Raw genomic sequence first — 23142 nt, 5'->3', positions numbered from 1 at the left:
CCCAGTCACCTCTAACTCTCAACTAAATTAAGACAAAGGGAGAATATGTAAGTATACTCATTTGCTTCTACCACATCCAAAATAAATATGCAACACAAAATACAATCAGTATCAGGTCTAAGTAACACATACAAAATGTTGGAGAAACTCAGCAAGCCCTGCCCTCACCCACATCTCTTCCATTTCAGCAGACCAGGCAGCGTCCAAGGAAAAGAGTAAACAGTCAGCTCTTTGGGCTGAGATCCTTCATCAGGACTGGAAAGAAAGATGGGATCACCGTAAGGTGGGGGGAAGGGAGGAAGAAGTACAAGGTGTTAGGTGATAGATGAAATGGAAAGAGGGGAAAGGGTGAAGTAAAGAGCTGAGAAGTTGATTGGTGTAAGAGATGAAGGAGGGGAAATATAACAGGAGAGGGTAGAAGACCATGGAAGAATGGGAAGGGGAAGAGGTGATGGGCAGGTTAAGGTGAGAAGGGAAAAGGGGGAATGGTGGTGAGGAGGCAATTACCGGCAGTTTGAGAAATTGATATTTATGTTCTCAGGCTAGAGGCTACCCAGATGGAATACTGTATAAGGTGTTGCTCCTCCAACCTGAATGTGACCTAATCTCGGCAGTAGAGGAGGCCATGGACTGACATGTCGAAGTCGGAATGCGAATGGAAAGTAGAATTGGAATGGGTAGTTACTGGGAGATCTTGTCTTTTCTAGCAGAGGACAGATGCTTGGCAAAGCTGTCTCCCAATCTACATCAGGTCTGACTGATATACAGGAGGCTGACCTGGATACAGTAGATGAACCCAACAAACTCACAAGAGAAGTGTTGGCTCACTTGGAAGGACTATTTCGGGCCCTGAATGACAGTAAGGAAAGAGGTGTAGGGGTGCGTGTGGCACTTGTTCCACTTGCAAGGATAAGTACTTGGAGGGAGATCAGTGGGGAGGGACAAGGGAGTTGTGTAGGGAGCGTTCCTTGTGTTAAGAGTAAAGTGGGGAGGGAAAGATGTGCTTGGTGGTGGGATCTCATTGGAGATGGCAGAAGTTGCTGAGAATAATGTGCTGGCCATGGTGGCTAGTGGGGTAGTAGCTGAGGGCAAGAGGAACCCTATCCCTGGTGGGAAGATGGGGTGAAGGCAGACATGCATGAAATGGAAGAGATGTGGGTGAGGGCAGCACCTGCTGAGTTCCTCCAGCATTTTGTGTGCGTTGCTTGGATTTCCAGCATCCGCTGATTTTCTCATGTTTGAGAATCAGGTTTAATATCACCAGCATATGTTGTGAAATTTGCTTGAATTGGTGACAGCAGCACAATGCACTACATAATAGAAGAGAAAATAACTAATTTACAGTAAGTGTGCATGTACTAAATAGCTAAATAAGTCATGCAAAAATAGAAAAATAAGAGGAGGTAGTGTTCATGGGTTCAACATCCATTCAGAAGTCAGATGGCAGAGAAGAAGCTGTTCCTGAATCGTTGAGCGCGGGCCTTCAGGCTTCTGTACCTCCTTCCTGATGGTAGCAATGAGAATAGGGCATGTCCTGGGTGATAGCGGATCTTAATGATGGACGCTACCTTTTTGAGGCATTGCTCCTTGAAGACGTCCTGAATTCTACAGTTCCCATGGAGTTGACCAAGTTTACAATACTGCAGCTTACTTCGCTCCTGTGCAGTAGCCCCAGACCCCCATACCAGGCAGCCATGCAGCCAGTTAGTTTGCTCTCCATGGGTATACCTGTAGAAATTTGAGCATTTTTGTTGACATACCAAATCTCCTAATGAAATATAGCTGTTGTCATGCCTTCTTTGTAGCTGCATCGATATGTTGGGTCCAGGTTAGATCCTCAGAGAAGCTGACACCACACCCAGGAGTTTAAAATTGCTCACTCTTTCAACCTCTGAGGACTGGTGTATCCCCTTGTCTTACCCCTTCTGAAGTCCACAATAAGTTCTTTGATCTTGCTAAAGTACAATGCTGTTGCCACACCACTCAACCAGCTGATCTATCTCACTCCTGTACACCCTCTGAAATAGTTGTATCATCAGCAAATTTATCGATGGCATGAGTTGAGCCTAGCCACACAGTCATGGGTGTAGAGAGCAGTGGGCTAAGCATCCTCAAGCTGCACCAGTGTTGATTGTCAGTGAGGTGGAAATGTTTCCAATCCGTACCAACTGTGGTCTACCGATTAGGAAGACAGACAGAAAATAGATACATGGCTCCTGCAAATAAGATTAGTGTAGGAAAGTCCTTGCGGTTGGCATGGACCTAGTGAGTTGAGGTCTTTTTCTTTGCTACACAAATTACTTCTGCCAATGCAGCACTATGTATACTAGAGTAGGGCAATACAAATTTGGTGTTAACTGAGCCATTAATATAGTGTAGTTACAGACAGGGAATATAGAATTCCAGTTCCTCTTTAAAATACTGATTATATTCAGCAGGTGAAACTACTTATTTTCCAGTTGACATTCCATGTTCCAGTCACCCCGTTGAAGGATTTCAAACAGGCAAGTACAAGGAGGTAGCACTCAGCCCACCTTGCCTTTGCTAGATCTTTTAAAAACCACAAACATAAACAGTCTCGTGCATTGGGGAACAGACAGATTATGCTCACAATATTACTCAGTATAACAGAAGTACTGAATACAATAACCAGCCAAGCCTTAATCCAACAATAAAAAAAGAGACAATAACATAACATGTTCAGTTTTATGTTTTAATAAGGAACTTATGAAAACAGAGGCATACATGAAGAAAACAAAAATGAAGGAATTCATCTTCTGACCTATATTACACTACTTTAAACAGCACCAGGAACGCTCTGTGGGTCTACAACAATAGGAATTGTATAAAATAATTTGTTTGTCTTTGCACTGATACAGGAAATGGCAGCTTTTGATTGAGAAATACCAGTTTCTACTAAATTAAAAGAATGAAATGAATAATTTATTTTATTGCAATTTTTTTTTAAAAGCTAGATCAGGACCCAAACACAAACAGATAGAATAAAAATATAGTTTGTTAAAATGGATATTTTTGGGTTTAGAAATCTTGTTTGGTCAAGTAATCATACTGTCAGACACTTCAGTAAAAACCATTGAGTTCCGATTGTTCTGTATAAACTGGTCATTTTTATTATTTAAAATCGAATGTAATAAGATTAACCAGCAAACAATAAATGCTCTTATGAAGGTGTACACGGATGCAAAATATTCTACAAGTGTTTTCCAAACTGCTGCTGAGAGTAACTTTGCTGTGTTAGAAGCACAGATAATCCATGGATCTGGTAATCACATGGGGAGCAAGAGCCGTCAGTAATGGCCTCCAGTTTGCTGCTGAAATACATCAATCGTGTCCTCATCTTCCATCTCCAACTGCAAGAACACAACAACCATGAGACCAAAATTCCAAGAAACACTGTGGTGGAATTTCAATAAAAATTAGCCTGTGTATAGATATTTCAGGAGAGCAAGAAATAAAGAAATAAAAGCAGAAAGGATGAGAATAGAATGAAAGCTAACTGAAGAAACCCTGTAATTCCTTTAGACATACAAGTAGTAAACTGGTTATGAAAGGATGGGTGGGACCAATTAGGGAGTAAAAGGTATTTTTTGCATCAAGGCACAGCTGAATTATGTACCTTTAGTTTTCAAATCAGAGGATGCTGCCAAAGTCTTAATGAAAGTGCAGGTAGTGGAGTTTATGGATAGGGTGAAGCCTCACACCTCCAAGTTCCAGAAGAACCACCAGATACTTTCTTATAATCATTAGGACCCGCACAATCCTAACCCCACCTCAGCAATGGAACACTGGACCACCTCTTGTACTAGCATGGACTTGTTTTCGATTGTAGTCTTTTCATTTTCTTTCACTCTCTTGTAAAATTTGTGTGTTACGTTGTTTGGGTCTGTGACCCTGTTTCACTGCTGCAAGTTTTCCACTATACATGCATATGACAGTAAATCTGACAGTTTGAAAATGCAAAAGAATGAAATTCCAGGAAGGAAGGATGGCTAAACTTCAAGTGACAGGTCTCTCAGTCCCTACGGAATGCATCCTAGACTGTTGTGGGAAACAGCAAAGACTGTCGAAGGGCTGGGCCTGATCATTCCTACAGGATTTAAAAATCTCATTTTATTCAAATCCTTCTTTCAATTGTTCCTTTCTAATCATCTCCAGTCAATTACAATTCCGTATTCTCCAAATCCGACCCCCTGTTTTTACCCAAATTCCTTTGACTGGCAGTAATATGCAATCATACTAATTGTACCAATTAACTGTCTCCATCAACTAATCAAACACATTCACTAAAGACAAACCCTCACACCCAACTTTAAATATCAGTCCAATTCTTTTCTGGAAACAGACCGCAAATTGCAGATCATAATTGTGTTACAAACTCTCTCTCCTATCCACCCCCATACTCACAGCCATCACTTGATGCCCTAAATTGTTGAACCATATTCTAATGGGAAGAGCATCCCACAGCCTGTCCCAAACTAGTAATGATCTTGTGTACCTCGAACAAACTTCCTCTGTGCTTCTCCAGATTAATAACGCAATTAAAATCCCTTATGCCTGGAACCATTTGAGTAAATCTTTTCTCCACCCTATGTTGAATTGTAGTGGCAAGAAATGAAATAATCTCCCATTGAAGCCTACCCAGCATTTTAAAGTTAAACATCTAAATTCACTAGTAAAGCAGGTCCAGTGGGTGGGATTAGGGATTTACCACAAACACTAAAGAAACTTCTTTCCATAAAATGAGACCTGGAATTTCACTTTGACCTCTCTGGATTGGATACACCCCAAACGTGTCTCTTGCAGGTACTACAAGTGAGCAAGCAGGGGATCCTCACCTAACCTTGAAGAAACAATGACATCAGCACAAGAGACAGGCCTTTTAATAGACATAGTCATACTTTATTAATCCCGGGGGGAAACTGATTAACCAGGGACTTTATCATTCCACAAGTCTGGGAATAGGGGAAAGAAAGGAAAGAATGGGTAACAGTTCTTAATTTCTTATCAATTCTTTTCAAAACTGTTATTTCCTAAGACCCATCCTCAATCAATGGCTCAAAAAAAAAATCACCCTGTTCCATAAAGAATGAATGAACTAGAGAACTTCTTCCAATTTCCACCCATGCCACTCTAGAAACTACTGAATCTAACTCAAGAAACTATTAAACCCAAGTCATTTCAGTTCAGTTAAAACACTGCAAAAAAAAACTTGAACAGATATGACAAAAGCTGCCTAACCAGATAATTATTTCCAGCATCTGGTTTTATTTCAGATTTCCAGCATCTGTAATCTTTTAAACTGTTTTTACTAGAATGAGGAATCAGTGAAGAGAATCTAAGGTTGTTCTCTTTATGGGTGAGAGAAAACAACAGGGATTCAAACAGATTACACAGAGGCTAGGGAAACAACTGATTTACAAAAGTTCCAGCTTGAGGCACAAGTGAGCAGTGGATCCAAATACAAAAGTAGCTTTCCAAAAAGATTGGAATAAATATGAAGGTTAAGATTTGTTGAGCCTTTAGGAAAGACTGAGAGGATTGGACTGCTCTACAGACTGCAAGTGGAGACTTGATGGACTAAACAATCTCCTTCACTGCAACGACTTCGAGGGTTCTTTCAGGACCACCTTCAATAAAATGGCAAATGCATTGCGCTGAGTTAATGTTAATGAATACTTCACTATTTGTTTCTTTTCACAATTTAGTTTTACATCTCTTATTGTAACCTAGGTAATTTTATGTCCTGTACTGCTGCAGCAAAACAACAAATTTCACATCTGATAAGCCTGACTGATACAGTGTAAAGCTTGTTTTGCATACTTTTTTTATACAGATCAAATCATTACACAGTAAGGCGGAACAAGGTAAAACAATAAAGTGTAACAACTATAAAGAGAGCAGGTAGCAGTAAGATCATATCGAGGCAGATTGTGATGTCAAGAGTCCATCTTCTCATACTAAGGACCATTTAATAGTTCAGTAATAGTGGGGTAGAAATGATCCTTGAGACTGGCAGAACGTGCTTTCAGTTAAAGATGACACATTTCTTTAATATTTTAAGCAAGAAAACTTTTTTATTTCCATCTTTTACAGTTTCAAAATAACAGAAAAGGAAAAGGGCCCGAAGCAAAAGTTTATGCACTCTGCATGGCAGTACTTAGTAACAGCCCCTTTGGCAAGTATCACAGCTTGTAAATGCTTTTTGTAGCCAGCTAAGAGTCTTTCAATTCTTGAATTCAGCCAAAAGTTCTATTTTAACTTTATCAGTCCACAGGACTTGTTTCCAAAATGCATCAGGCTTGTTTAGATGTTCCTTTGAACCTTTTGAATAGAACTTTTTGGCCGCAATGAGCAAAGGTATCTTTGGAGAAAAAAAGAGTGCAGAATTTCATGAAAAGAACACCTCTCCAACTGTTAAGCACGGGGGTGGATCGATCATGTTTTGGGCTTGTGTTGCAGCCAGTGGCACGGGGAACATTTACTGGTAGAGGGAAGAATGAATTCAATTAAATACCAGCAAATTCTGGAAGCAAACATCACACCGTCTGTAAAAATGCTGAAGATGAAAAGAGGATGGCTCCTACAACAGGATAATGATTCTAGACACACTTCAAAATCCACAATGGACTAGCTCAAGAGGCGCAAGCTGAAGGTTTTGCCATGGCCCTCACAGTCCCCCGACCCAAACATCATCGAGAATCTGTGGATAGACCTTAAAAGAGCAGTGCATGCAAGACGGCCCAAGAATCTCACAGAACTAGAAGCCATTTGCAAGGAAGAATGGGCGAAAATCCCCCAAACAAGAATTGAAAGACTCTTAGCTGGCTACACAAAGCGTTTACAAGCTGTGATACTTGCCAAAGGGGGTGTTACAAAGTACTGCCATTCAGGGTGCCCAAACTTTTGCTTTGGGCCCTTTTCCTTTTTTGTTATTTTGAAACTGTAAAACATGGAAATAAAAAAGTTTTCTTGCTTAAAATATTAAAGAAATGTGTCATCTTTAACTTTATGCCTTTTGGAAATCAGTTCACCTTTTACTCACTTAGCTATTCACAGTAACAGAAATTTTGACCTGGGGTGCCCAAACTTTTGCACGCCACTGTAGACTTTGTATTTCCTCCAACCTCCTTCAGTACTGAGATTTCAATTTCACCCTCACTCTCCCAAATACAGAGACAATTAACAAAACTGATAGCCAAATCAGACCCAGTCTATGAAAGGAGTGGCTCTTCAGCAATGAATACAACTCTACCAAACAATTCAAACCTTTGAGTTTTCACACTTTTCATAGGACACCTTATAACAGATGCTTATATTACCGGCATAGTTACTTACCCTAGACTTTCAATAATGTCCTCATTAGCTCCCAACAAAAAGAGGTGGTAATTATTATGATAATTCTTTATCCTGTGACTGATTCTTCAAGAATTGTGGTAAATTCATTCTTACTATTGCACAGGGACCAGAAACAACAAACGCGCAGCTTCCTTTTCCATTATGTTTTTGCCTTTCCCATTGGAGACAGCGCAGTGGTGGTACAGGTAGTGCAGCTGTCACAGTAGCTGTGTGAAGCTTGCACCTTCCCATGGCCTCTGCATGCTCTGGGCTCCTCCCACATCCCAAAGACACGCTGGTTAGATTAATTGCCCCAGAATGAAGGATGGTGGGAGAATCAGGGGGAGTTAAGAGGCAAATGAGAGAAAGTAAGTTACAAGGAAATAAATCAGGGGAAAATAGATTGCTCTGACAGCAGGAGACCCGATGGGTCAACAGCCTTCTATGTCATGAAGAAATACAACAATCAGATCTTTACTATCATCTCCCAAAACCTTGGCTTGGAGTGCTCTCCACTCACTGTAAGCCAAGTTTATTAGGTTGACATCTACGCTTTGATCCTGCAAAGACAAAAAGATGAGCTGTGGGAAAATCAAACAACTCAGCTGAATAAACTGCTATCATTAAAGGACAGTAAATATCACTATATTAAAAGAATTCCCTGTAATATGGAAAGTTCAATATGCTTGTCTCAGGGCCCCACATTCACCTCTGTAGTGATACCTGGCATACCTGTGCAGGCGTGTCTGTTTCATTAATTGGCTGTCCATCAAATCGGAATCTGATCTGTCGAATTGCCAACCCCTGGAAATATAAAAAAGTTTTCATAAAACGGTAGGAGCTTTATGTTACAATATAGGCACACTATGTTGCCACAACAATAATGATGATGGATCTTCCAGGTGCTGTTCTTTTGACAGTGGGAGAACATACAAATTTCTCTCTACTGTTATCCACACAAGGCATCAATTTCATGTTTCTTGGAGAGGGTAAAGCACCAAAATACAAGGACTAAGAATTCTCTGTAGTGTGTATTTACAGTTTCTCCCTAAAGTAGTTTTCTTACAGGGACACAGAAAAACATCCATTGCTCAGATCTTAGTGATGGCATCCGTTAGTCTCGCCAGACTATGGATCTGCGCCTGGAAAGTCTGGAGTGTCCTCTCCAGGGTGCAGGCCTGGGCAAGGTTGTATAGAAGACTGGCAGTTGCCCATGCTGCAAGTCTTCCCTCTCCACGACACTGATGTTGTCCAAGGGAAGGAAAAAGGCCGATACAGCTTGGCACCAGTGTTGTCGCAGGAGTTGCCAGAACAAGGTTGAAAGCAACGTCGGACTGCCTTAGGGACTCCAGCTCCGGATTTGTCCTCAGGGTTTACTCCTGAAGCCCTTCCCATGATTGGGTATGGCTGCAAGGCAGCGGAGGTTTGAAATCAGAGTTTTCCCTCTTTTAGATGGACTGCCTTCCCAGGCTGACAAGCTCCATCTACCTGATGGAGATCTTAGTAGGTTGCCAAATGATGAAAACTGAGGCATTAGAAAACTCTTCTAAATATGCTTGACAGGAAAGTTTCCATTTCACGATCTCATGTACTTGGGGCACAGCTCCAAAGGTTTACAGCATTTGCCATGAAGTACGTGGCCAGTGAGTATCTGCAAACATTATTCCTCACCCACATACCCAGTAGTACATATCAGTATATGAAAGTCCGCATACTTGGGAAGATAGTTTTCAGTAGACCACCAGTGAACCAAACAAAAGTCAGGACAAACTTGTTGCGGATTACACACATTTGATCTAAAAGCTCTCCAAATCATAGCCTTTTCTCCTTCCTTTGTCACAACTGAGATTAATTTTTCACTATATATTTATTTGACAAAGCAATGACAGTCAGGGAGCTGCCTTTATACATCTCATCAACTGATACCAAAACTTTGGATTCTAATCACAGACAAGTCTTCAGCACTGACTCACATTAATGGAATAGACTTGACTCATGTTCATCAAATTGTGGGGGCAATAATTTCAAGGTCATTACAGACTAATTCAAATTGTTGTACCTGGCGTTCACAGTATGCTTTCATCAGTTTGCTTAGCGGTGTATGCTTTTTGATTTTGAACTGCACAACTGAACCATCTTGGCCTGCCACCTTTAGGTTAATGTGGTCATTTTCTGATTTCAGCACATCCTGTGAAAAGAAAACAACATTAGGTGAGAATGACTGAGCACAGGTCAAATATCACAAGACACTTCCTGCACCAGAAACAGTACTACATGAATTTAATGCTTTGCCCAGAGTGGTTTGAAGTAATCATCTATAACTAAACCATACTATAGGATGGGTTTGCATTTAGCTAGCTTCAAGCTTAAATGACATAAATGCCCAGCCATAATAACTAACCATTTTGCCCAACTAGTTTGTGTCAATGTTTAGCATCTATGTGAGCAAATAGATTTAGTCACAATTCTGCAATCTACTTCTATTCTTTCTGTGCTATCTAATGTGAACATCAGTATCAGTGAATTCCATGGCTTTTCAGCTCTGTATGAAGTTTATCCTTTCCATCTGAACCTGAATTTCAATCATAGGTCAAGAACAAGAAACTAGAAGAATCAGCGTTATTCTACCAATAATGATGATTTTAAACAGGTAATGCAACACCAACCAGTTATTAGCTTAGTGAGCGCAGAACAATATATATGCCCCATATTAGCCACCCACACTGGCTCAATTTCATAACACTCTCACCTCCAAGAACTACTAATTTATGGAGTGACACGGGAAAACAAACTAGGCTTATTGCAAAACATAGCACGTCCTTTCACGTCCCAAATAGAACATGCTGTGCACATCAGTGAAGGCTCAGCTAGTGGCAGCCCTGCCTCATGTAATAAAGTCATAGGTAAAGTCCCATGCAAGACACTGAAGCATAAAAATCCAGTATTGTACTGAGAGAGTAGTGCATTGTCAGCATATATCTTGTAGGTGAGATGTTAAAATGGTACCTCTCATATTCTTTCAGGAGACTGCCAAAGAGCAGTGATTTATCCTGTAAACAAAATCTTAAAATGCTGTTTATTGTCTTTCTTTGGAGTTTACTAGCTTCTTGTGTACATTTCTGCATTTCTTATAATAGTAAATATAGATAGTAAAATACTATGAAGTGTTGTGAGACATCCTTGAAAATAACACAGAAGGCATGACATGCCATTCAAATCTATTTATATTATGTCCATTTTGCTTTCCTTCCAATGTATCAACACTTTTTTTCTAGTTACAGCCCATTGCAGTGAATAGCAAATTCTTATCACTGTTTAGGGTAGCTTACCTGTCCAGGCCTGAGACATACCATATCAGGAATTTACTGGTGGCTGTCATATTTAGGACCCCTACTTTTAGTCTTTCATCCCCTCCCTATTAAACTACATGCCCCAACCCCTAATAAGGTCATGTTAAGGATTTTTACCTTGACTGTAAACCACTTTCTACCTTGCTATGGAGAGGCCAAACACAAACAGAAAGAGCATCTCATTTTCTGCTTTGGTAGCTAACAATATATTAAATGTTCTAATTTCAGTTAACCCACTCCCACATTATTCTTCACTCACACACAGAGTACTCCACCAACGTTTCTTTCTCCGTCATTCACTTTTCCCCATTTCTTACCCCAATCTGACTCTACCAACTGCCCTTCAGCGCTGTCTCACTCCTCCCTTATACATACTATATACTGACAATCTTCTTCTTCCCTCAGTCTTGCAGAATCCAACCTAAAATGTCATCTTACACCTTCTGGGGGCATTCTTCTGGTTTTGTTTCTTTTGTTCGAGATTAGTCTCGTTTGTTTCCATTTTACTGGTCTGTCATACCCACTATCCTAGTTTTTAGTTAAGCCACCCTCCTGTGCTAATCCTTGCACCTCTGCAGCCTTGACAGCCCACGTGGGAGTGAAGGTCCACTGCCTTCAGCAACGCTCAGACTAGGAAATGGTACTGATTTCAAGCTTTCTGTGATCTGCTGGGTAAGCGAGTGTCCTCAGTCTGCCCACTACCACGATTGCAATGCAGACACCTTCACAGATCTCTGCACAACCAGGTAATAGAATCACCCAAATTCAGGATTTAGTAAATATCCTCAGTGAACAGTGGGAATAGGTCCCACAACTGAGATGGAAAGGTAGAAATGAAATCAGGGATGCCATCTGTAAAGTGGGCCACAGCTGCCCCCCACCACCACCTCCAGTCAGATAAAAAAAATGCAAGATACTACTTGTAGAATATGTTAATTACTTTTGGTGTCTTGATTAACAATTAGATTCTCCACCATACTCTCATGTGGGATTGTGCATCCACAACCCTTCAGGTAGAAAATTCCTAAGGTTCACTATCCTGTGTAAAGAACTTCCTCTTCACCTTAGGATCAGTACTTTGAGTCAAAACACCAGAACCAGGCCAATACCATCCCCCTGTTGGACCCATCCAGTCTCAAAACAATTCAGAATGTTTCAATGTTTCTCCTGTCATTCTTGTAAACTTTATAGAGTGCATAGGCCAGATTCAGTTACTCTCTTCTCACAAGACAATTCCTCCCCAATACTGGGCATTAATCTGATCTCTTTTTTTGTTGTACCTTCTCTATTGCAAAACTATCCTTCCTGCGTCAGGAAAATCAAACTTGTTTAAAATATTTCTCTCTCCCTCAAGCCTCCCTGCCAACTCATCACAATTCACACGCTCTCCCAACTTTGCATCATCTAAATTGATGTTGTTGATTAAAAATAACTGAGGTCCGTCATCTGACTAGTTATATTCTCTCAACCGACAGAGCAAGAATGGACAGATTATTTATTCATGCCCATGAATAACCCACAACCCACACCAGTATGAGACCGAACCTTGAGTTCGAATCTCAATGCATTATAATAGTTTCTGATTTATTTTTATTCAGATACAACATTAATAGGCCATTCTGCCCGGCAATTCTCTGATTTAATCCAAGCCTAGTCATGGGACAATCTACAATGGCCAATTAACTTACCAACTGGTAGGTCTTTGTACTGTGGGAGGAAACCCACGCGATCTCGGGGAGAATTTAAACTCCTTACAGGCTGTGGCGGGAACTGAACCCAGGTCACCTGTACTGTAAAGCATTGCGCTAACCACTGCGCTATAGTACTACCCCATATCTACTATCTGTTACACCTCAAGTGACCAGGCTTGTCAAATATCACTTTTCTTTCATAAATTTGCATTCAATCCTTCCAGAGAGAGACCTATAACAGCTGGCTGAATGGGCTAGTAGATGGCTGATGAAATTTCACATACAGACAAATGTGAAGCTAAAAAAAAGAGGCTGTATAAACCAGAGGCTCAATTCTAAAAGGGTTAAAAAATTGCAAGATTTATTGAAAGTGGAACTTTCAATAAAAATAGGGGACAAGCTCTCCTCTACAATCACTCTGAGCACCAGTGCCCCACAAGGCTGTGTACTCAGCCCCCTGCTGTACTCACTGTACACCCATGATTGTGTAGCCAAGTTTCCATCAAACTCAATATATAAGTTTGCTGATGACACAACAATTGTAGGCCGTATCTCGGGTAATGATGAGTTTGAGTACAGGGAGGAAATTAAGAGCCTGGTGGTATAGTGCAAAGACAATAACCTATCCCTCAACGTCAGCAAGATGAAGTAATTGGTAGTTGACTTCAGAAGGAGTGGCGGACCGCACAACCCAATTTACATCGATGGTGCGCAAGTGGAACAGGTCAAAAGCTTTAAGTTCCTCAGGGTCAATATCACAAATGACCTGACTTGGTCCAACCAAACAGAGTTCACTGCCAAGAAGGCCCACCAACACCTTTACTTCCTGAGAAAACTAGATATTTGGCCTGTCCCCTAAAACCCTCACTAATTTTTATAGATGCACCGTAGAAAGCATTTTTCTAGGGTGCATCACAACCTGGTATGGAAGTTGTCCTGTCCATTACTGAAAGAAGCTGCAGAAGATCGTGAACACGGCGCAGCACATCACACAAACCAATTTTCCGTCCGTGGACTCACTTTACACCGCACGTTGTCGGAGCAGTGCTGCCAGGATAATCAAGGACACGATCCACCCAGCCAACATACTTTTCGTCCCTCTTCCCTCTGGGAGAAGGTTCAGGAGCTTGAAGACTCGTATGGCCAGATTTAGGAACAGCTTCTTTCCAACTGTGATAAGACTGCTGAACGGATCCTGACCCGGATCTGGGCCGTACCCTCCAAATATCCGCACCTGCCTCTCGGTTTTTTTGCACTACCTTACTTCCCATTTTTCTATTTTCTATTTATATTTATAATTTAAAATTTTAATATTTACTAATTTTAAATATTTTAAATATGTAATATTTGTAATCCAGGGAGTGTGAAGCGCAGAATCAAATATCGCTATGATGATTGTACGTTCTAGTACCAATTGTTTGGCAACAATAAAGTATAAAAGTAAAGTATGTTGAGAAAGTGATTAAAGCATACAGGATCTTGGCTTTACAAGTAGAAGCAGAATATAGTAAGAAAGTCATGAACTACATTGAGGAACTGCTGCTTTGGTCAAAACTACAACCTTGTGCCTAGTATTTGGTGCCACACTTTAGGGAATATCCAAAAACCTCTGAGAGGCTGCTGGTGAAATTTGGTGTGAGGGATTATAGCTATGTGGATAGGCTGTCCTCAAAACAGAGGTTACAGGATCTGCTAAAATCATTTAAGGATATACAATTTTTTTAACCTTCCTATATGGAGAGATACCCATGTAATCATTAGATTACTCTTGTATTCAACTTCCCTTCACTCAAGGGGTTCCAACCTTGTTTATGCCATGGACCCTAACCATTAACCATGGGGTCCCTGAATCCCAGGATGGGAACCTTTGCTTTTATTTATCAATTTTTCTGTTCTTTGCTAAATTCTGATACATTTCCAAACCTTTGTCTTATTACCACTTTTTTTTGTTACATTACATGTTCTTTTTCCTTTAACTGAATACCACCTAAACCGCTGTTAACCACAGTTAGGCCACTTTTCCTCCTAAATTCCTGTGCCTTAGAGGCGTGCTATTATTGAAGTACATTATCTATTAAGTAAATGCAAGCCACTGTTTGTCTAGAATCAAACCTCAATTTCTAAATTACCAATGACAACTCACACCTAATTTTGTTTAAACTTAAGACATCATCTCGTTTAGATTTCAGATTACATCAATTTTAGAATAAAACATTAACTGGGAATGCATGTGTGAGTCACTGCCTTGGCATAATTTAATCTAAGGTGGTGTCAAAGAACCTCATTAAAAATGAAATTAAAGCAGACAATACTAGAAATACTCATCAGGTCAGTCAGCATCTGAGAAAAGAAGATGAGAAATGAAACAAAATTTAACTTCCTAAGGTGGCGTAGTGTGGAAGGACATGCGAGTAGAAAGGGTGGAGGGAAAGAAATCGAAGAACTGTGATAACTGATGAATGAAGAACTGGAAAAACCTAATGAAAAGCAAAAGAGTGAACAATAAAAGGGCAAAATGCAGAGAACAAATGAGAACTGAAAATAGCAGAGAAAACATTAAAAAAATTAAGCTAGAAACGAGGTACAAAGCTCAGCCGATTATCTGAACTAGTTGAATACAGTTTTAAGACTATAGATGCCTAGTCAGCTGCTGAGGCCAGAACATGATGTAGATTTAAAGTGACAGGCAATTGGAAGCTCAGATTCACCCTTCAGGATAAAATTGAAGTAAATGTAACTCAAAGAGGAAAACTGTTCACTGGCTGAAGACATTACGTGTAAGTTGTAAGGTTGGTCATTTCAACCCAAGGACTTTGTTAGGACAGTGAACTGGCTCAGCCACCTTCGGCCAATCTCAGTGGGCTTTATTTCATTACAAAGTCCGAAGGCAAGAGTGAAATATTCCAATATTAAAATAAAAGCAATCCCATTCACAACATTTCTACTTAGTCCTCACAATGAACGGCATTAACACCACCTGGTGCATCACAAATAACCAATGGCTGAAGTGGATCACTAACCAGAATCACAACTAGATCAGACTGAGGCGATAAAAACATGATAAAGACAAAAAAAAAATCATGTAAAGAATTACTTGCCTGGTGTCAAAAGGAAATTGTTGGGAATGTGATAAAAGTTCTCATTTGTTTCACTCACAGCAACACCAACAAATGGCGAACACCACACAGAACAAAGCACTGTTAAAATGACAGCTCACCCAGTACCCTACCACACAGCCTCTGTGGCTGTGGCATGTAGACTCACGGCAGCTACCATTAAGTAAAGGCAGCAGGTGTACGAGAAAACCAACATTTCCAACCTCCCTCTACTGAAGTCACACACCAATTTTATTTGGAAATATATCAACTGTGGCCTGCCCCCAGCACACCCCCGGGTGTGTTGGTTCTTAACACAAATGATGCATTTCACTGTACATGTGATAAATAAACTTGAATATTTCTTCATCACCTAACCGCCTTAGCCAAAGACAGCACAAGACATGAGCAAGAATGGGCCTTTGAATGTACTCCTGCAGTCATCAAGTTCATGGCTAATCTTTTACCTCAGTATCATTTTCCTACTCCGCTCTTGATCAAACTCTGCTTTCAATACACTAAGCCTCCAGAGGGAAGAATTCTGAAGATTCACAACTCTCTCATGATATTTTTGTGATCTTAGCCCCAAATGGCTTTACCATTATTCTGGAACCATGACTTCTTATTTATACAAGTAAAGAGCCTCAAGGAAGCTCCTTGCAGATTGCCAGCAACACACTAGAAACATAAAAAGAATGTTGAACAATGAGATCTCAAATGATGCTGCATGTTCTTGGTAGCACACTTGAGATTCAACTCAGTTTTTATATGCCAGGGTGTGAATACACTGCTTTCTGTCAGCAATGAGGGTGGACATCATTAGTAATAGTGACACTCATCCAATTACACAAGGTGTGCAGACAGTCTCAGATCCACAAGTACAGCAACAATGGAGCCACCACAGGATCTCTCTCTAGAAGATGCAGGTTTGTGAAATGGGAAAAAAAAGTCAAGTGGAAACAAAGTGGAATAGAGCATCTGGAAAAATGAACACTGGTATAAACTGAACATATTATTTCCATTCTGTGAATTCCTTCCAGCCAAAGGTTACCAAAGAGAATCAATAGATTGTACTCAGAATTGCTGAAATGCTAACTGAATTTCCTTATCCACATGGTGCCCAACCAAAGACCATTTCAGAGTTTCAGTACTCATATTTTGCTTCTATACTCAATTGTTGACATCAGGAACACTGAAAGTAGCTATGGGCCAAAAGGTTGCCTTCAGATTCCAATTATCATTGAATAATACCAATGTGAAATAGATTGAAGTAGTTATTAGATAACTAGTGCAAATGGTATACATTAGAAAACAAAACCATGGACAACTTAATTACTGAGAAGTAAACAGAAACCTCCATCCTTGAATCCTAACCTTTGTTAATCCACCTACCCGCAGAAGATTTCTTAGCCAAACACTGCCTTCCCTGCTAGACTATGGATGATAACTACATTACACGGTGTGATTATATTGCTTATATAATACATAGAAATTCATTGATTTGGGAACATAGGGGTTAGATAATCAAATTGCTGTCTTTCCCAAAGTCCAATCAATGATTTTTTTTTCTTTACACTTTGGTCAACACTTATCTATGGAAGATAGTTCAGAGTTGCAGACCAACAAAAATTACCCAGTATAATAGACAATAGGTACAGGTGTAGGCCATTCGGCCCTTCAAGCCAGCACCGCCATTCACTGTGATCATGGCTGATCATCCACAATCAGTACCCTTTTCCTGCTTTCTCCCCATATCCCTTGACTCCGCTAACTTTAAGAGCTCTATCTAACTCTTTCTTGGAAGAATCCAGAGAATTGGCCTCCACTGCCTTCTGAGGCAGAGCATTCCACAGAACCACAGCCCTCTGTGTGAAAGTTTTTCCTCAATTCTGTTCTAAATGGTCTACCCCTTATTCTTAAACTGTGGCCTCTGGTTCTGGACTCCCCCAACATCGGGAACATGTTTCCTGCCTCTAGCGTGTCCAATCCCTTAATAATCTTATGTGTTTCAATCAGATCCCCTCTCATCCTTCTAAATTCCAGTGTATACAAGCCCAGTCGCTCCAATCTTTCAACATATGACATTCCCGCCATCCCTGGAATTAACCCAGTGAACCTACGCTGCACTCCCTCAATAGCAAGAATGTCCTTCCTCAAATTTAGAGACCAAAACTACACACAATACTCCAGGTGTGGTCTCACCAGGGCCCTGTACAACTGCAGAAGGACCTCTTTGCTCCTATACTCAACTCCCCTTGTTATGAAGGCCAACATGCCATTAGCTTTCTTCACTGCCTGCTGTACCTGTATGCTTAATTTCAGTGACTGATGAGCATTAGGGGAAAAAAGTAGTTTTGCTCATGATTGTTAGAAAATAGAATCCTAAATGACAAAAGCATGAAGAGCACCGGCTCATAAATCACCCAATTTACTCTACCCCACTCAAAAGGTTCATTTTTATTTAGGAATTACAGTTTCACAGGGTCCAAGAACCTCTGATACTCTCCAACTGGCTAATGCCCAAGCTGCATGTCATTGGCAAACCTTGATTCGAGTATTAGGTGGTTTTCGATTGTGTACAGAGAGGGGGAGCTGGAGTGTATTGCTCTTTGACATTAGTCTCAAATTATGTCATCAGCAATTCAAGGCAGATGAAAGAAATGTCCATCCAGTGGGTGATATCTTTTGTAATTCCCTACCCGGCAAAGCATTGAGATTTAGTTAGAGTGTTTTCGAGTCTGCTATATAGATTTTTAGATATCAATGAATATGGTTATATCCTTATATAGTGTCTTGAAAAAGTAGTCAGCCCCCAAGCCCCAAGTATTACAACCAGTGATTCTAATCAATTAATCAGAATTTTTATTTGTGAATCATATGTCCCCCCCCCCCCACAGTGGAGCCCTAAAACCAAGGAAAATTGTGAAGCATGAATAGCTAAAAATTAAAATGCTGAAATGTTAGCAGTTCAAAAGCATTCATTCCACTTTGCTAAGTATTTAGCTGAACCTCCTTCCAGTTATTTTTTACAGTAGTCTTTTTGGATGAGTCTTGAGCTTTGCACAACATGATGGAACAAGATTTGCCCATTCCTCTTTGCAACATTGCTCAAGCTGTGCCAGGTTACTTGGGGAGCGACAGTGGACAGCAGTCTTGAGGTTTTGGCAGAGATGTTCAATCGGGTTAAGGTCAGAACTCTGACTGGGCCATGCAAGGACATCAAGTTTCCCTCATTTGAAGCCACTCCATGGTTGCTCTGGCAGTGCGTTTCGGGTCATTGTCCTGCTAAAAGACCAACTTTCTCCCCTGTTTAAGCATTCAAGCAGAGATTAGCAGGTTTTTTTCCAAAAATCTCTCTGTATTTAGCAACATACACCTTTCAACAACCCTGAACAAATTTCCATTCCCCACAACTGAAAAGCATCCCCATAGCACGATGCTACCTCTACTACACTGCTTAGTGTTGAGGCCAAAAAGTTCCACTTTAGTTGCATCTGACCACAAGACCTTCTTCCACATCTTTACTGCATCTTCTAGGTGACTTTTTGCAAAGTCTTAACAAAGATGTGTTTTTTTTAAAGCTAGGGTTTCATCCTTGCCACTCTTCCATAAATACACTTTAACAGATTGTGCAGCCATGAACATCTCCAGTTGCAGCCACTCAGAGTGACTGTTGGTGTCACAGTAGCCTTTGTTACAAGTGCCATTTTTCTCTGATGAAGTAGTTTAGAGAGGCCTGACCTAGGCACTGTCGCCGTGGCTTCATATTTTTTTCCACAATGGATGCACTGAGCGCCAGGGTACGTTCAGTGCCCCAGAGATTGTCTTGTACCCTTTCCCAGATTTGTGCTTCTTTATTGTCATTTCTGTGACTTGTATGGTATGCTCTTTTGACTTCATTTTGGTTTGGTCTATTGAAAATCTACTATACTGCTGAACCTTACGGGGGGGGGGGGCATTTATTCTCACAAATTATTTGAAAACAAGTGATTCACCAATTTTCTACATCAACAAATTGGTATAAGTGAGGAAAGTTAGCATAGGGATGAATACTTTTACAGCCTCACAATTTTGAAATTTTTCTTTTGATTTGACATGATGTACAATGTTTTGTGGATTAGCTCAAAATTCTACTTCAATACATTTTAAATTTAGAAAATGAGACAGTAAAACGTGAAAATAGTTGTAGGGACTGAATATTTTTTTCAGGACAATGTACATTCAGATATATGTATATGAAAACACCTCTGAGGTAAAACATCAACAATGATTTATGGAGGGGTTCCCAACCTGGAATCCACGGACCCCTCGGTTAATCGTAAGGCTCTACGGCGTAAAAACGGTTGGGAACGTGATCTGTGGAATTTCAGACAGGCCCACGGAGCGAAATGGCCTCTAAGAGCTTTACCTAGTTCTAATGTTTTTCATCAAACCATAAATTACGTTGGTGTTTGCAGTGCACAAAAAACTGCAATTCCACAAATGTGTACTCTCCACACTGCACAGCACGCCTTACATGCAATCTAGTTATTATGCTTTTTAGAACACACCACAGGAGCCCAAGTTCTAGTGTTAAGTTATTTCACGCAGGTACATCTGCCCAGCCCGCTGCGGGCTCCTACCACAAGTAACGCAGAGAAGGCATGCGGCCGTGCTCAGGCTCCAGCCTCCCTAGCTGTGAGACTCGCACATGCCGGGCACCAGGACTTGCACCGACCTCTACCACCGCTCCCCAGCCGGCTCTCGCAGCCTGCGGGCCTACAGCGGGTACTCACTGCCAGCGACCAGCCGCGCTCTGACTCATCCCGGCCTCCGGCCTCGGGCCTGGGCCGCCCCGAATATGGCGGTAAAATTTCAAACTGGGCCGAACAAGCGGTCAGGTTCAAACAACAGCAGACGGTGAAGGAAGGAGGTCGGGGAGCCGGCAGCAACCCAGTCGCCGTAGCCCTTGCCACGATGCCGCTGCCGCTGCCGCCGCCCCTCCCTGCTTCCAGTCCCGCGTTACCTTAGGCTTTTCGTCCGCCATTGTATCTTCTCGTCTGCGTCTCTCCGGCACAAAGACAGAGAGGGAGCAGGATTAATGGGGGAGGGGGAGGGGAGGTGAGACCGATGCGCGCCCCCGCCGACTCACACTCGCGCGCACGCAGGCAAATAAAATGAGACGTGCGTGTCCCCGCGGCCCGGGCCCGCACCTGATTGGGCGTGCGTCGAGCCCGTGAGACACGCAGAACAGAGGTGGGGGAGGGGGGCAGCGTCAAGCGCGCGCCGCCCGCGGAGGGAGAGCGCACGTAACCGCTCCCATCAGCGCCGATGACGTCAGCTACCGCGCGCTCTGGCTGCCTTGGGGGAGCGGAGTGTCGGCTCGGGTACCTCAGGTAGTGGCGTCTCCATATCGGTACAAACACGGCCCTCTGATCCCCCTCCTACATGCTCTACTGGCCCCTGCTATTATATTAACTCTTCTTCAGCCCTTTACCTTTTCCCAGCTATTCCTTCGCTGCTCCCCACTTTCCCTTTCATCTGCCAGGTATGATTCTCCCCCTCCCTCTCACCTTGCTGCCCCCTTCCCGTTCAGATGAGGTGTCCGGGCATGAAGCGTCAACCGTTTATTCCCTCCATAAATGCTGCCTGGCCTGCCGACTTCCTCCAGCATGCATTCATTGCGTTGCCCAAGATGGGTTTGTGTTGTGACTGGTTATCAAGTTTTAAAAGCTTACATTTTTATATTTGACAAGAGATCCTGCAGATGCTAGAAACCCAGAGCAACACATACAGAATGCTGGAGGAACTGTGTTTATTTTGTCCATCCCACATTGACCTTGAGAAGGAGTGGGGCCACTGTCTGCCTGAGGTAATGTTGTTCGGTAGGGCACTTCTATGACTTGGACCCAAATAGGGGAGCTAGTGTAGGCAGATAGGAACAGTAGAAGGGGCTTGTGTATGATGGGCAGGTAGGTAAAAAAAAACGGGAGGATGGAGGGTTTGGTGGATGGAGGAGTACCTGGCTGCATCAGGGGGGAGAGAAAGAGACAAGACAGCAAGTTCACTTGAAATTGGAGAATTCAATGTTCTTGCTGTTGGGCTGTAGAGTTAATATGAGGTGCTGTCCATCTAGTTTGTGTTTGGCCAAGGGGTACGACCTGGAAGGGTGATCAGGCCTAGACTATATTCCTGAAGAACTTCTACAATAATATCATAGGATTGATCTCCAGTAATCACAAACATCTTCACTTGAGTGAGGTGTGACTCCAGCCAGTCAAGTTTTCCCTTGATGTCTGAGGAATCAGATTAGCTGCCAGGAGGAAATGCAATACGGACTTCTGGATGTCCATGAGAATGTGGGGAGAACCTGTACCTTCTATTTACACATTTGTTTTTTGAATGTGATGGAGTTAGAACATAGAACATACAACAGCACAGTACAGGCTCTTCAGCCTTCAATGTTGTGCCGAACTTTTAACCTACTCTAAGATCAACTTAACCCCTCTCTCTTACATAGCCCTCCATCTTTCTATCATCTGTGTTTCTAAGAGTTTCTTAAATGCCCTAATGTATCTGCCTGTACCACCACACCTGGCAGGATGTTTCACATACCCAACACTCTCGGTGTAAAGAAGTTAGCTCTGACAATTCCCCCCTCCCCATACTTCTCTCCAATCACCTTAAAATTATGCCCCCCTTTATTAGGTATTTCCACCCTGGGAAAAAGTCTGTGGCTATTAACTCTATCTATGCCTCTTATCGTCTTGTACACTTCTACCAAATCACCACTCATCCTCTTTTGTTCCAAAGAGAAAACCCTCGCTCACTCAACCTATCTTCATAAGACATGCCACCTAGGCTAGGCAGTATCCTCCTTTGCACCCTCTTGAAAGCTTCCACATCTGTCCAATATTGATGAGGTAACCAGAACTGAACGCAATATTCCAAGTGTGGTCTAACCCGGGTTTTATAGAACTGCAATATTACTTTTGCAAATCTTGAACTCAATTCCCCAACTAATGAAGGCCAAAACACTTTATGCCATTTAAAAATTTTATTTATTGAGATGCAGCACAGGATAGGCCCTTCTGACCCTTCCAGCCACACCGCCCAGCAACCCTTGATTTAGTCCTAGCCTGATCACGGGACAATTTACAACGACCAATTAACCTACCAACCAGTATGTCTTTGGACTGTGGATGGAAGCCCACGCAGTCACGAGGAGAACGTACAGATGTCTTACAGGCAGCAGTAGGAACAGAACCTGGGTCGCCTGTACTGTAAAGCATGTTAACCATTTCGCTACCATGCCTCTTCACCATCATATCGACTTGCATGATAACTTTGAGGGGTCTAGTCACGTGGACCCCAAGGTATCTCTGTTCCTCCACACTGTCAAGAATCCTGCCATTAACCTTGTATTCCACCTTCCAAAGTGAATGACTTCACACTTTTACAGACTGACTGTCATCTGCCTTTTCTCAGCCCAGCTCTGCATTCTGCCAATGTCCTACTGCGAACTACAACACTATCGACAACTTCACCAACCTTTGTGTTATCTGCAGACTTACTAACCCACCCTTGCACTTCCTCAGCCAAGTCATTTATAAAAATGTATGTAGAACACCAGTGGTCACCGATCTCCAAGCAGAATACTGTCCATCTGCT

General features: G+C 41.9%; 1 protein-coding gene across 1 annotated transcript; it reads right to left on the bottom strand.

Moving 5' to 3' along the window:
• Positions 1 to 2699: 2699 nt before the first annotated feature.
• On the bottom strand, positions 2700 to 20635 carry LOC140187132 (small ubiquitin-related modifier 2). The gene is made up of 4 exons (XM_072242110.1): positions 20498 to 20635; positions 9416 to 9544; positions 8089 to 8160; positions 2700 to 3371 (listed from the first exon to the last, which is right to left on the bottom strand). The coding sequence occupies exons 1-4, from the start codon at positions 20516 to 20518 to the stop codon at positions 3309 to 3311; spliced, it is 285 nt and encodes a 94-aa protein (XP_072098211.1). The 5' UTR covers positions 20519 to 20635; the 3' UTR covers positions 2700 to 3308.
• Between the last annotated feature and the right edge of the window lie 2507 nt (positions 20636 to 23142).

The sequence above is a fragment of the Mobula birostris genome, chromosome 24, assembly GCF_030028105.1.
Source record: "Mobula birostris isolate sMobBir1 chromosome 24, sMobBir1.hap1, whole genome shotgun sequence".
Taxonomy (NCBI): domain Eukaryota; kingdom Metazoa; phylum Chordata; class Chondrichthyes; order Myliobatiformes; family Myliobatidae; genus Mobula; species Mobula birostris.
Note: the sequence above shows the minus strand (reverse complement) of the source record. Positions and strands in the feature narration are given on the sequence as shown.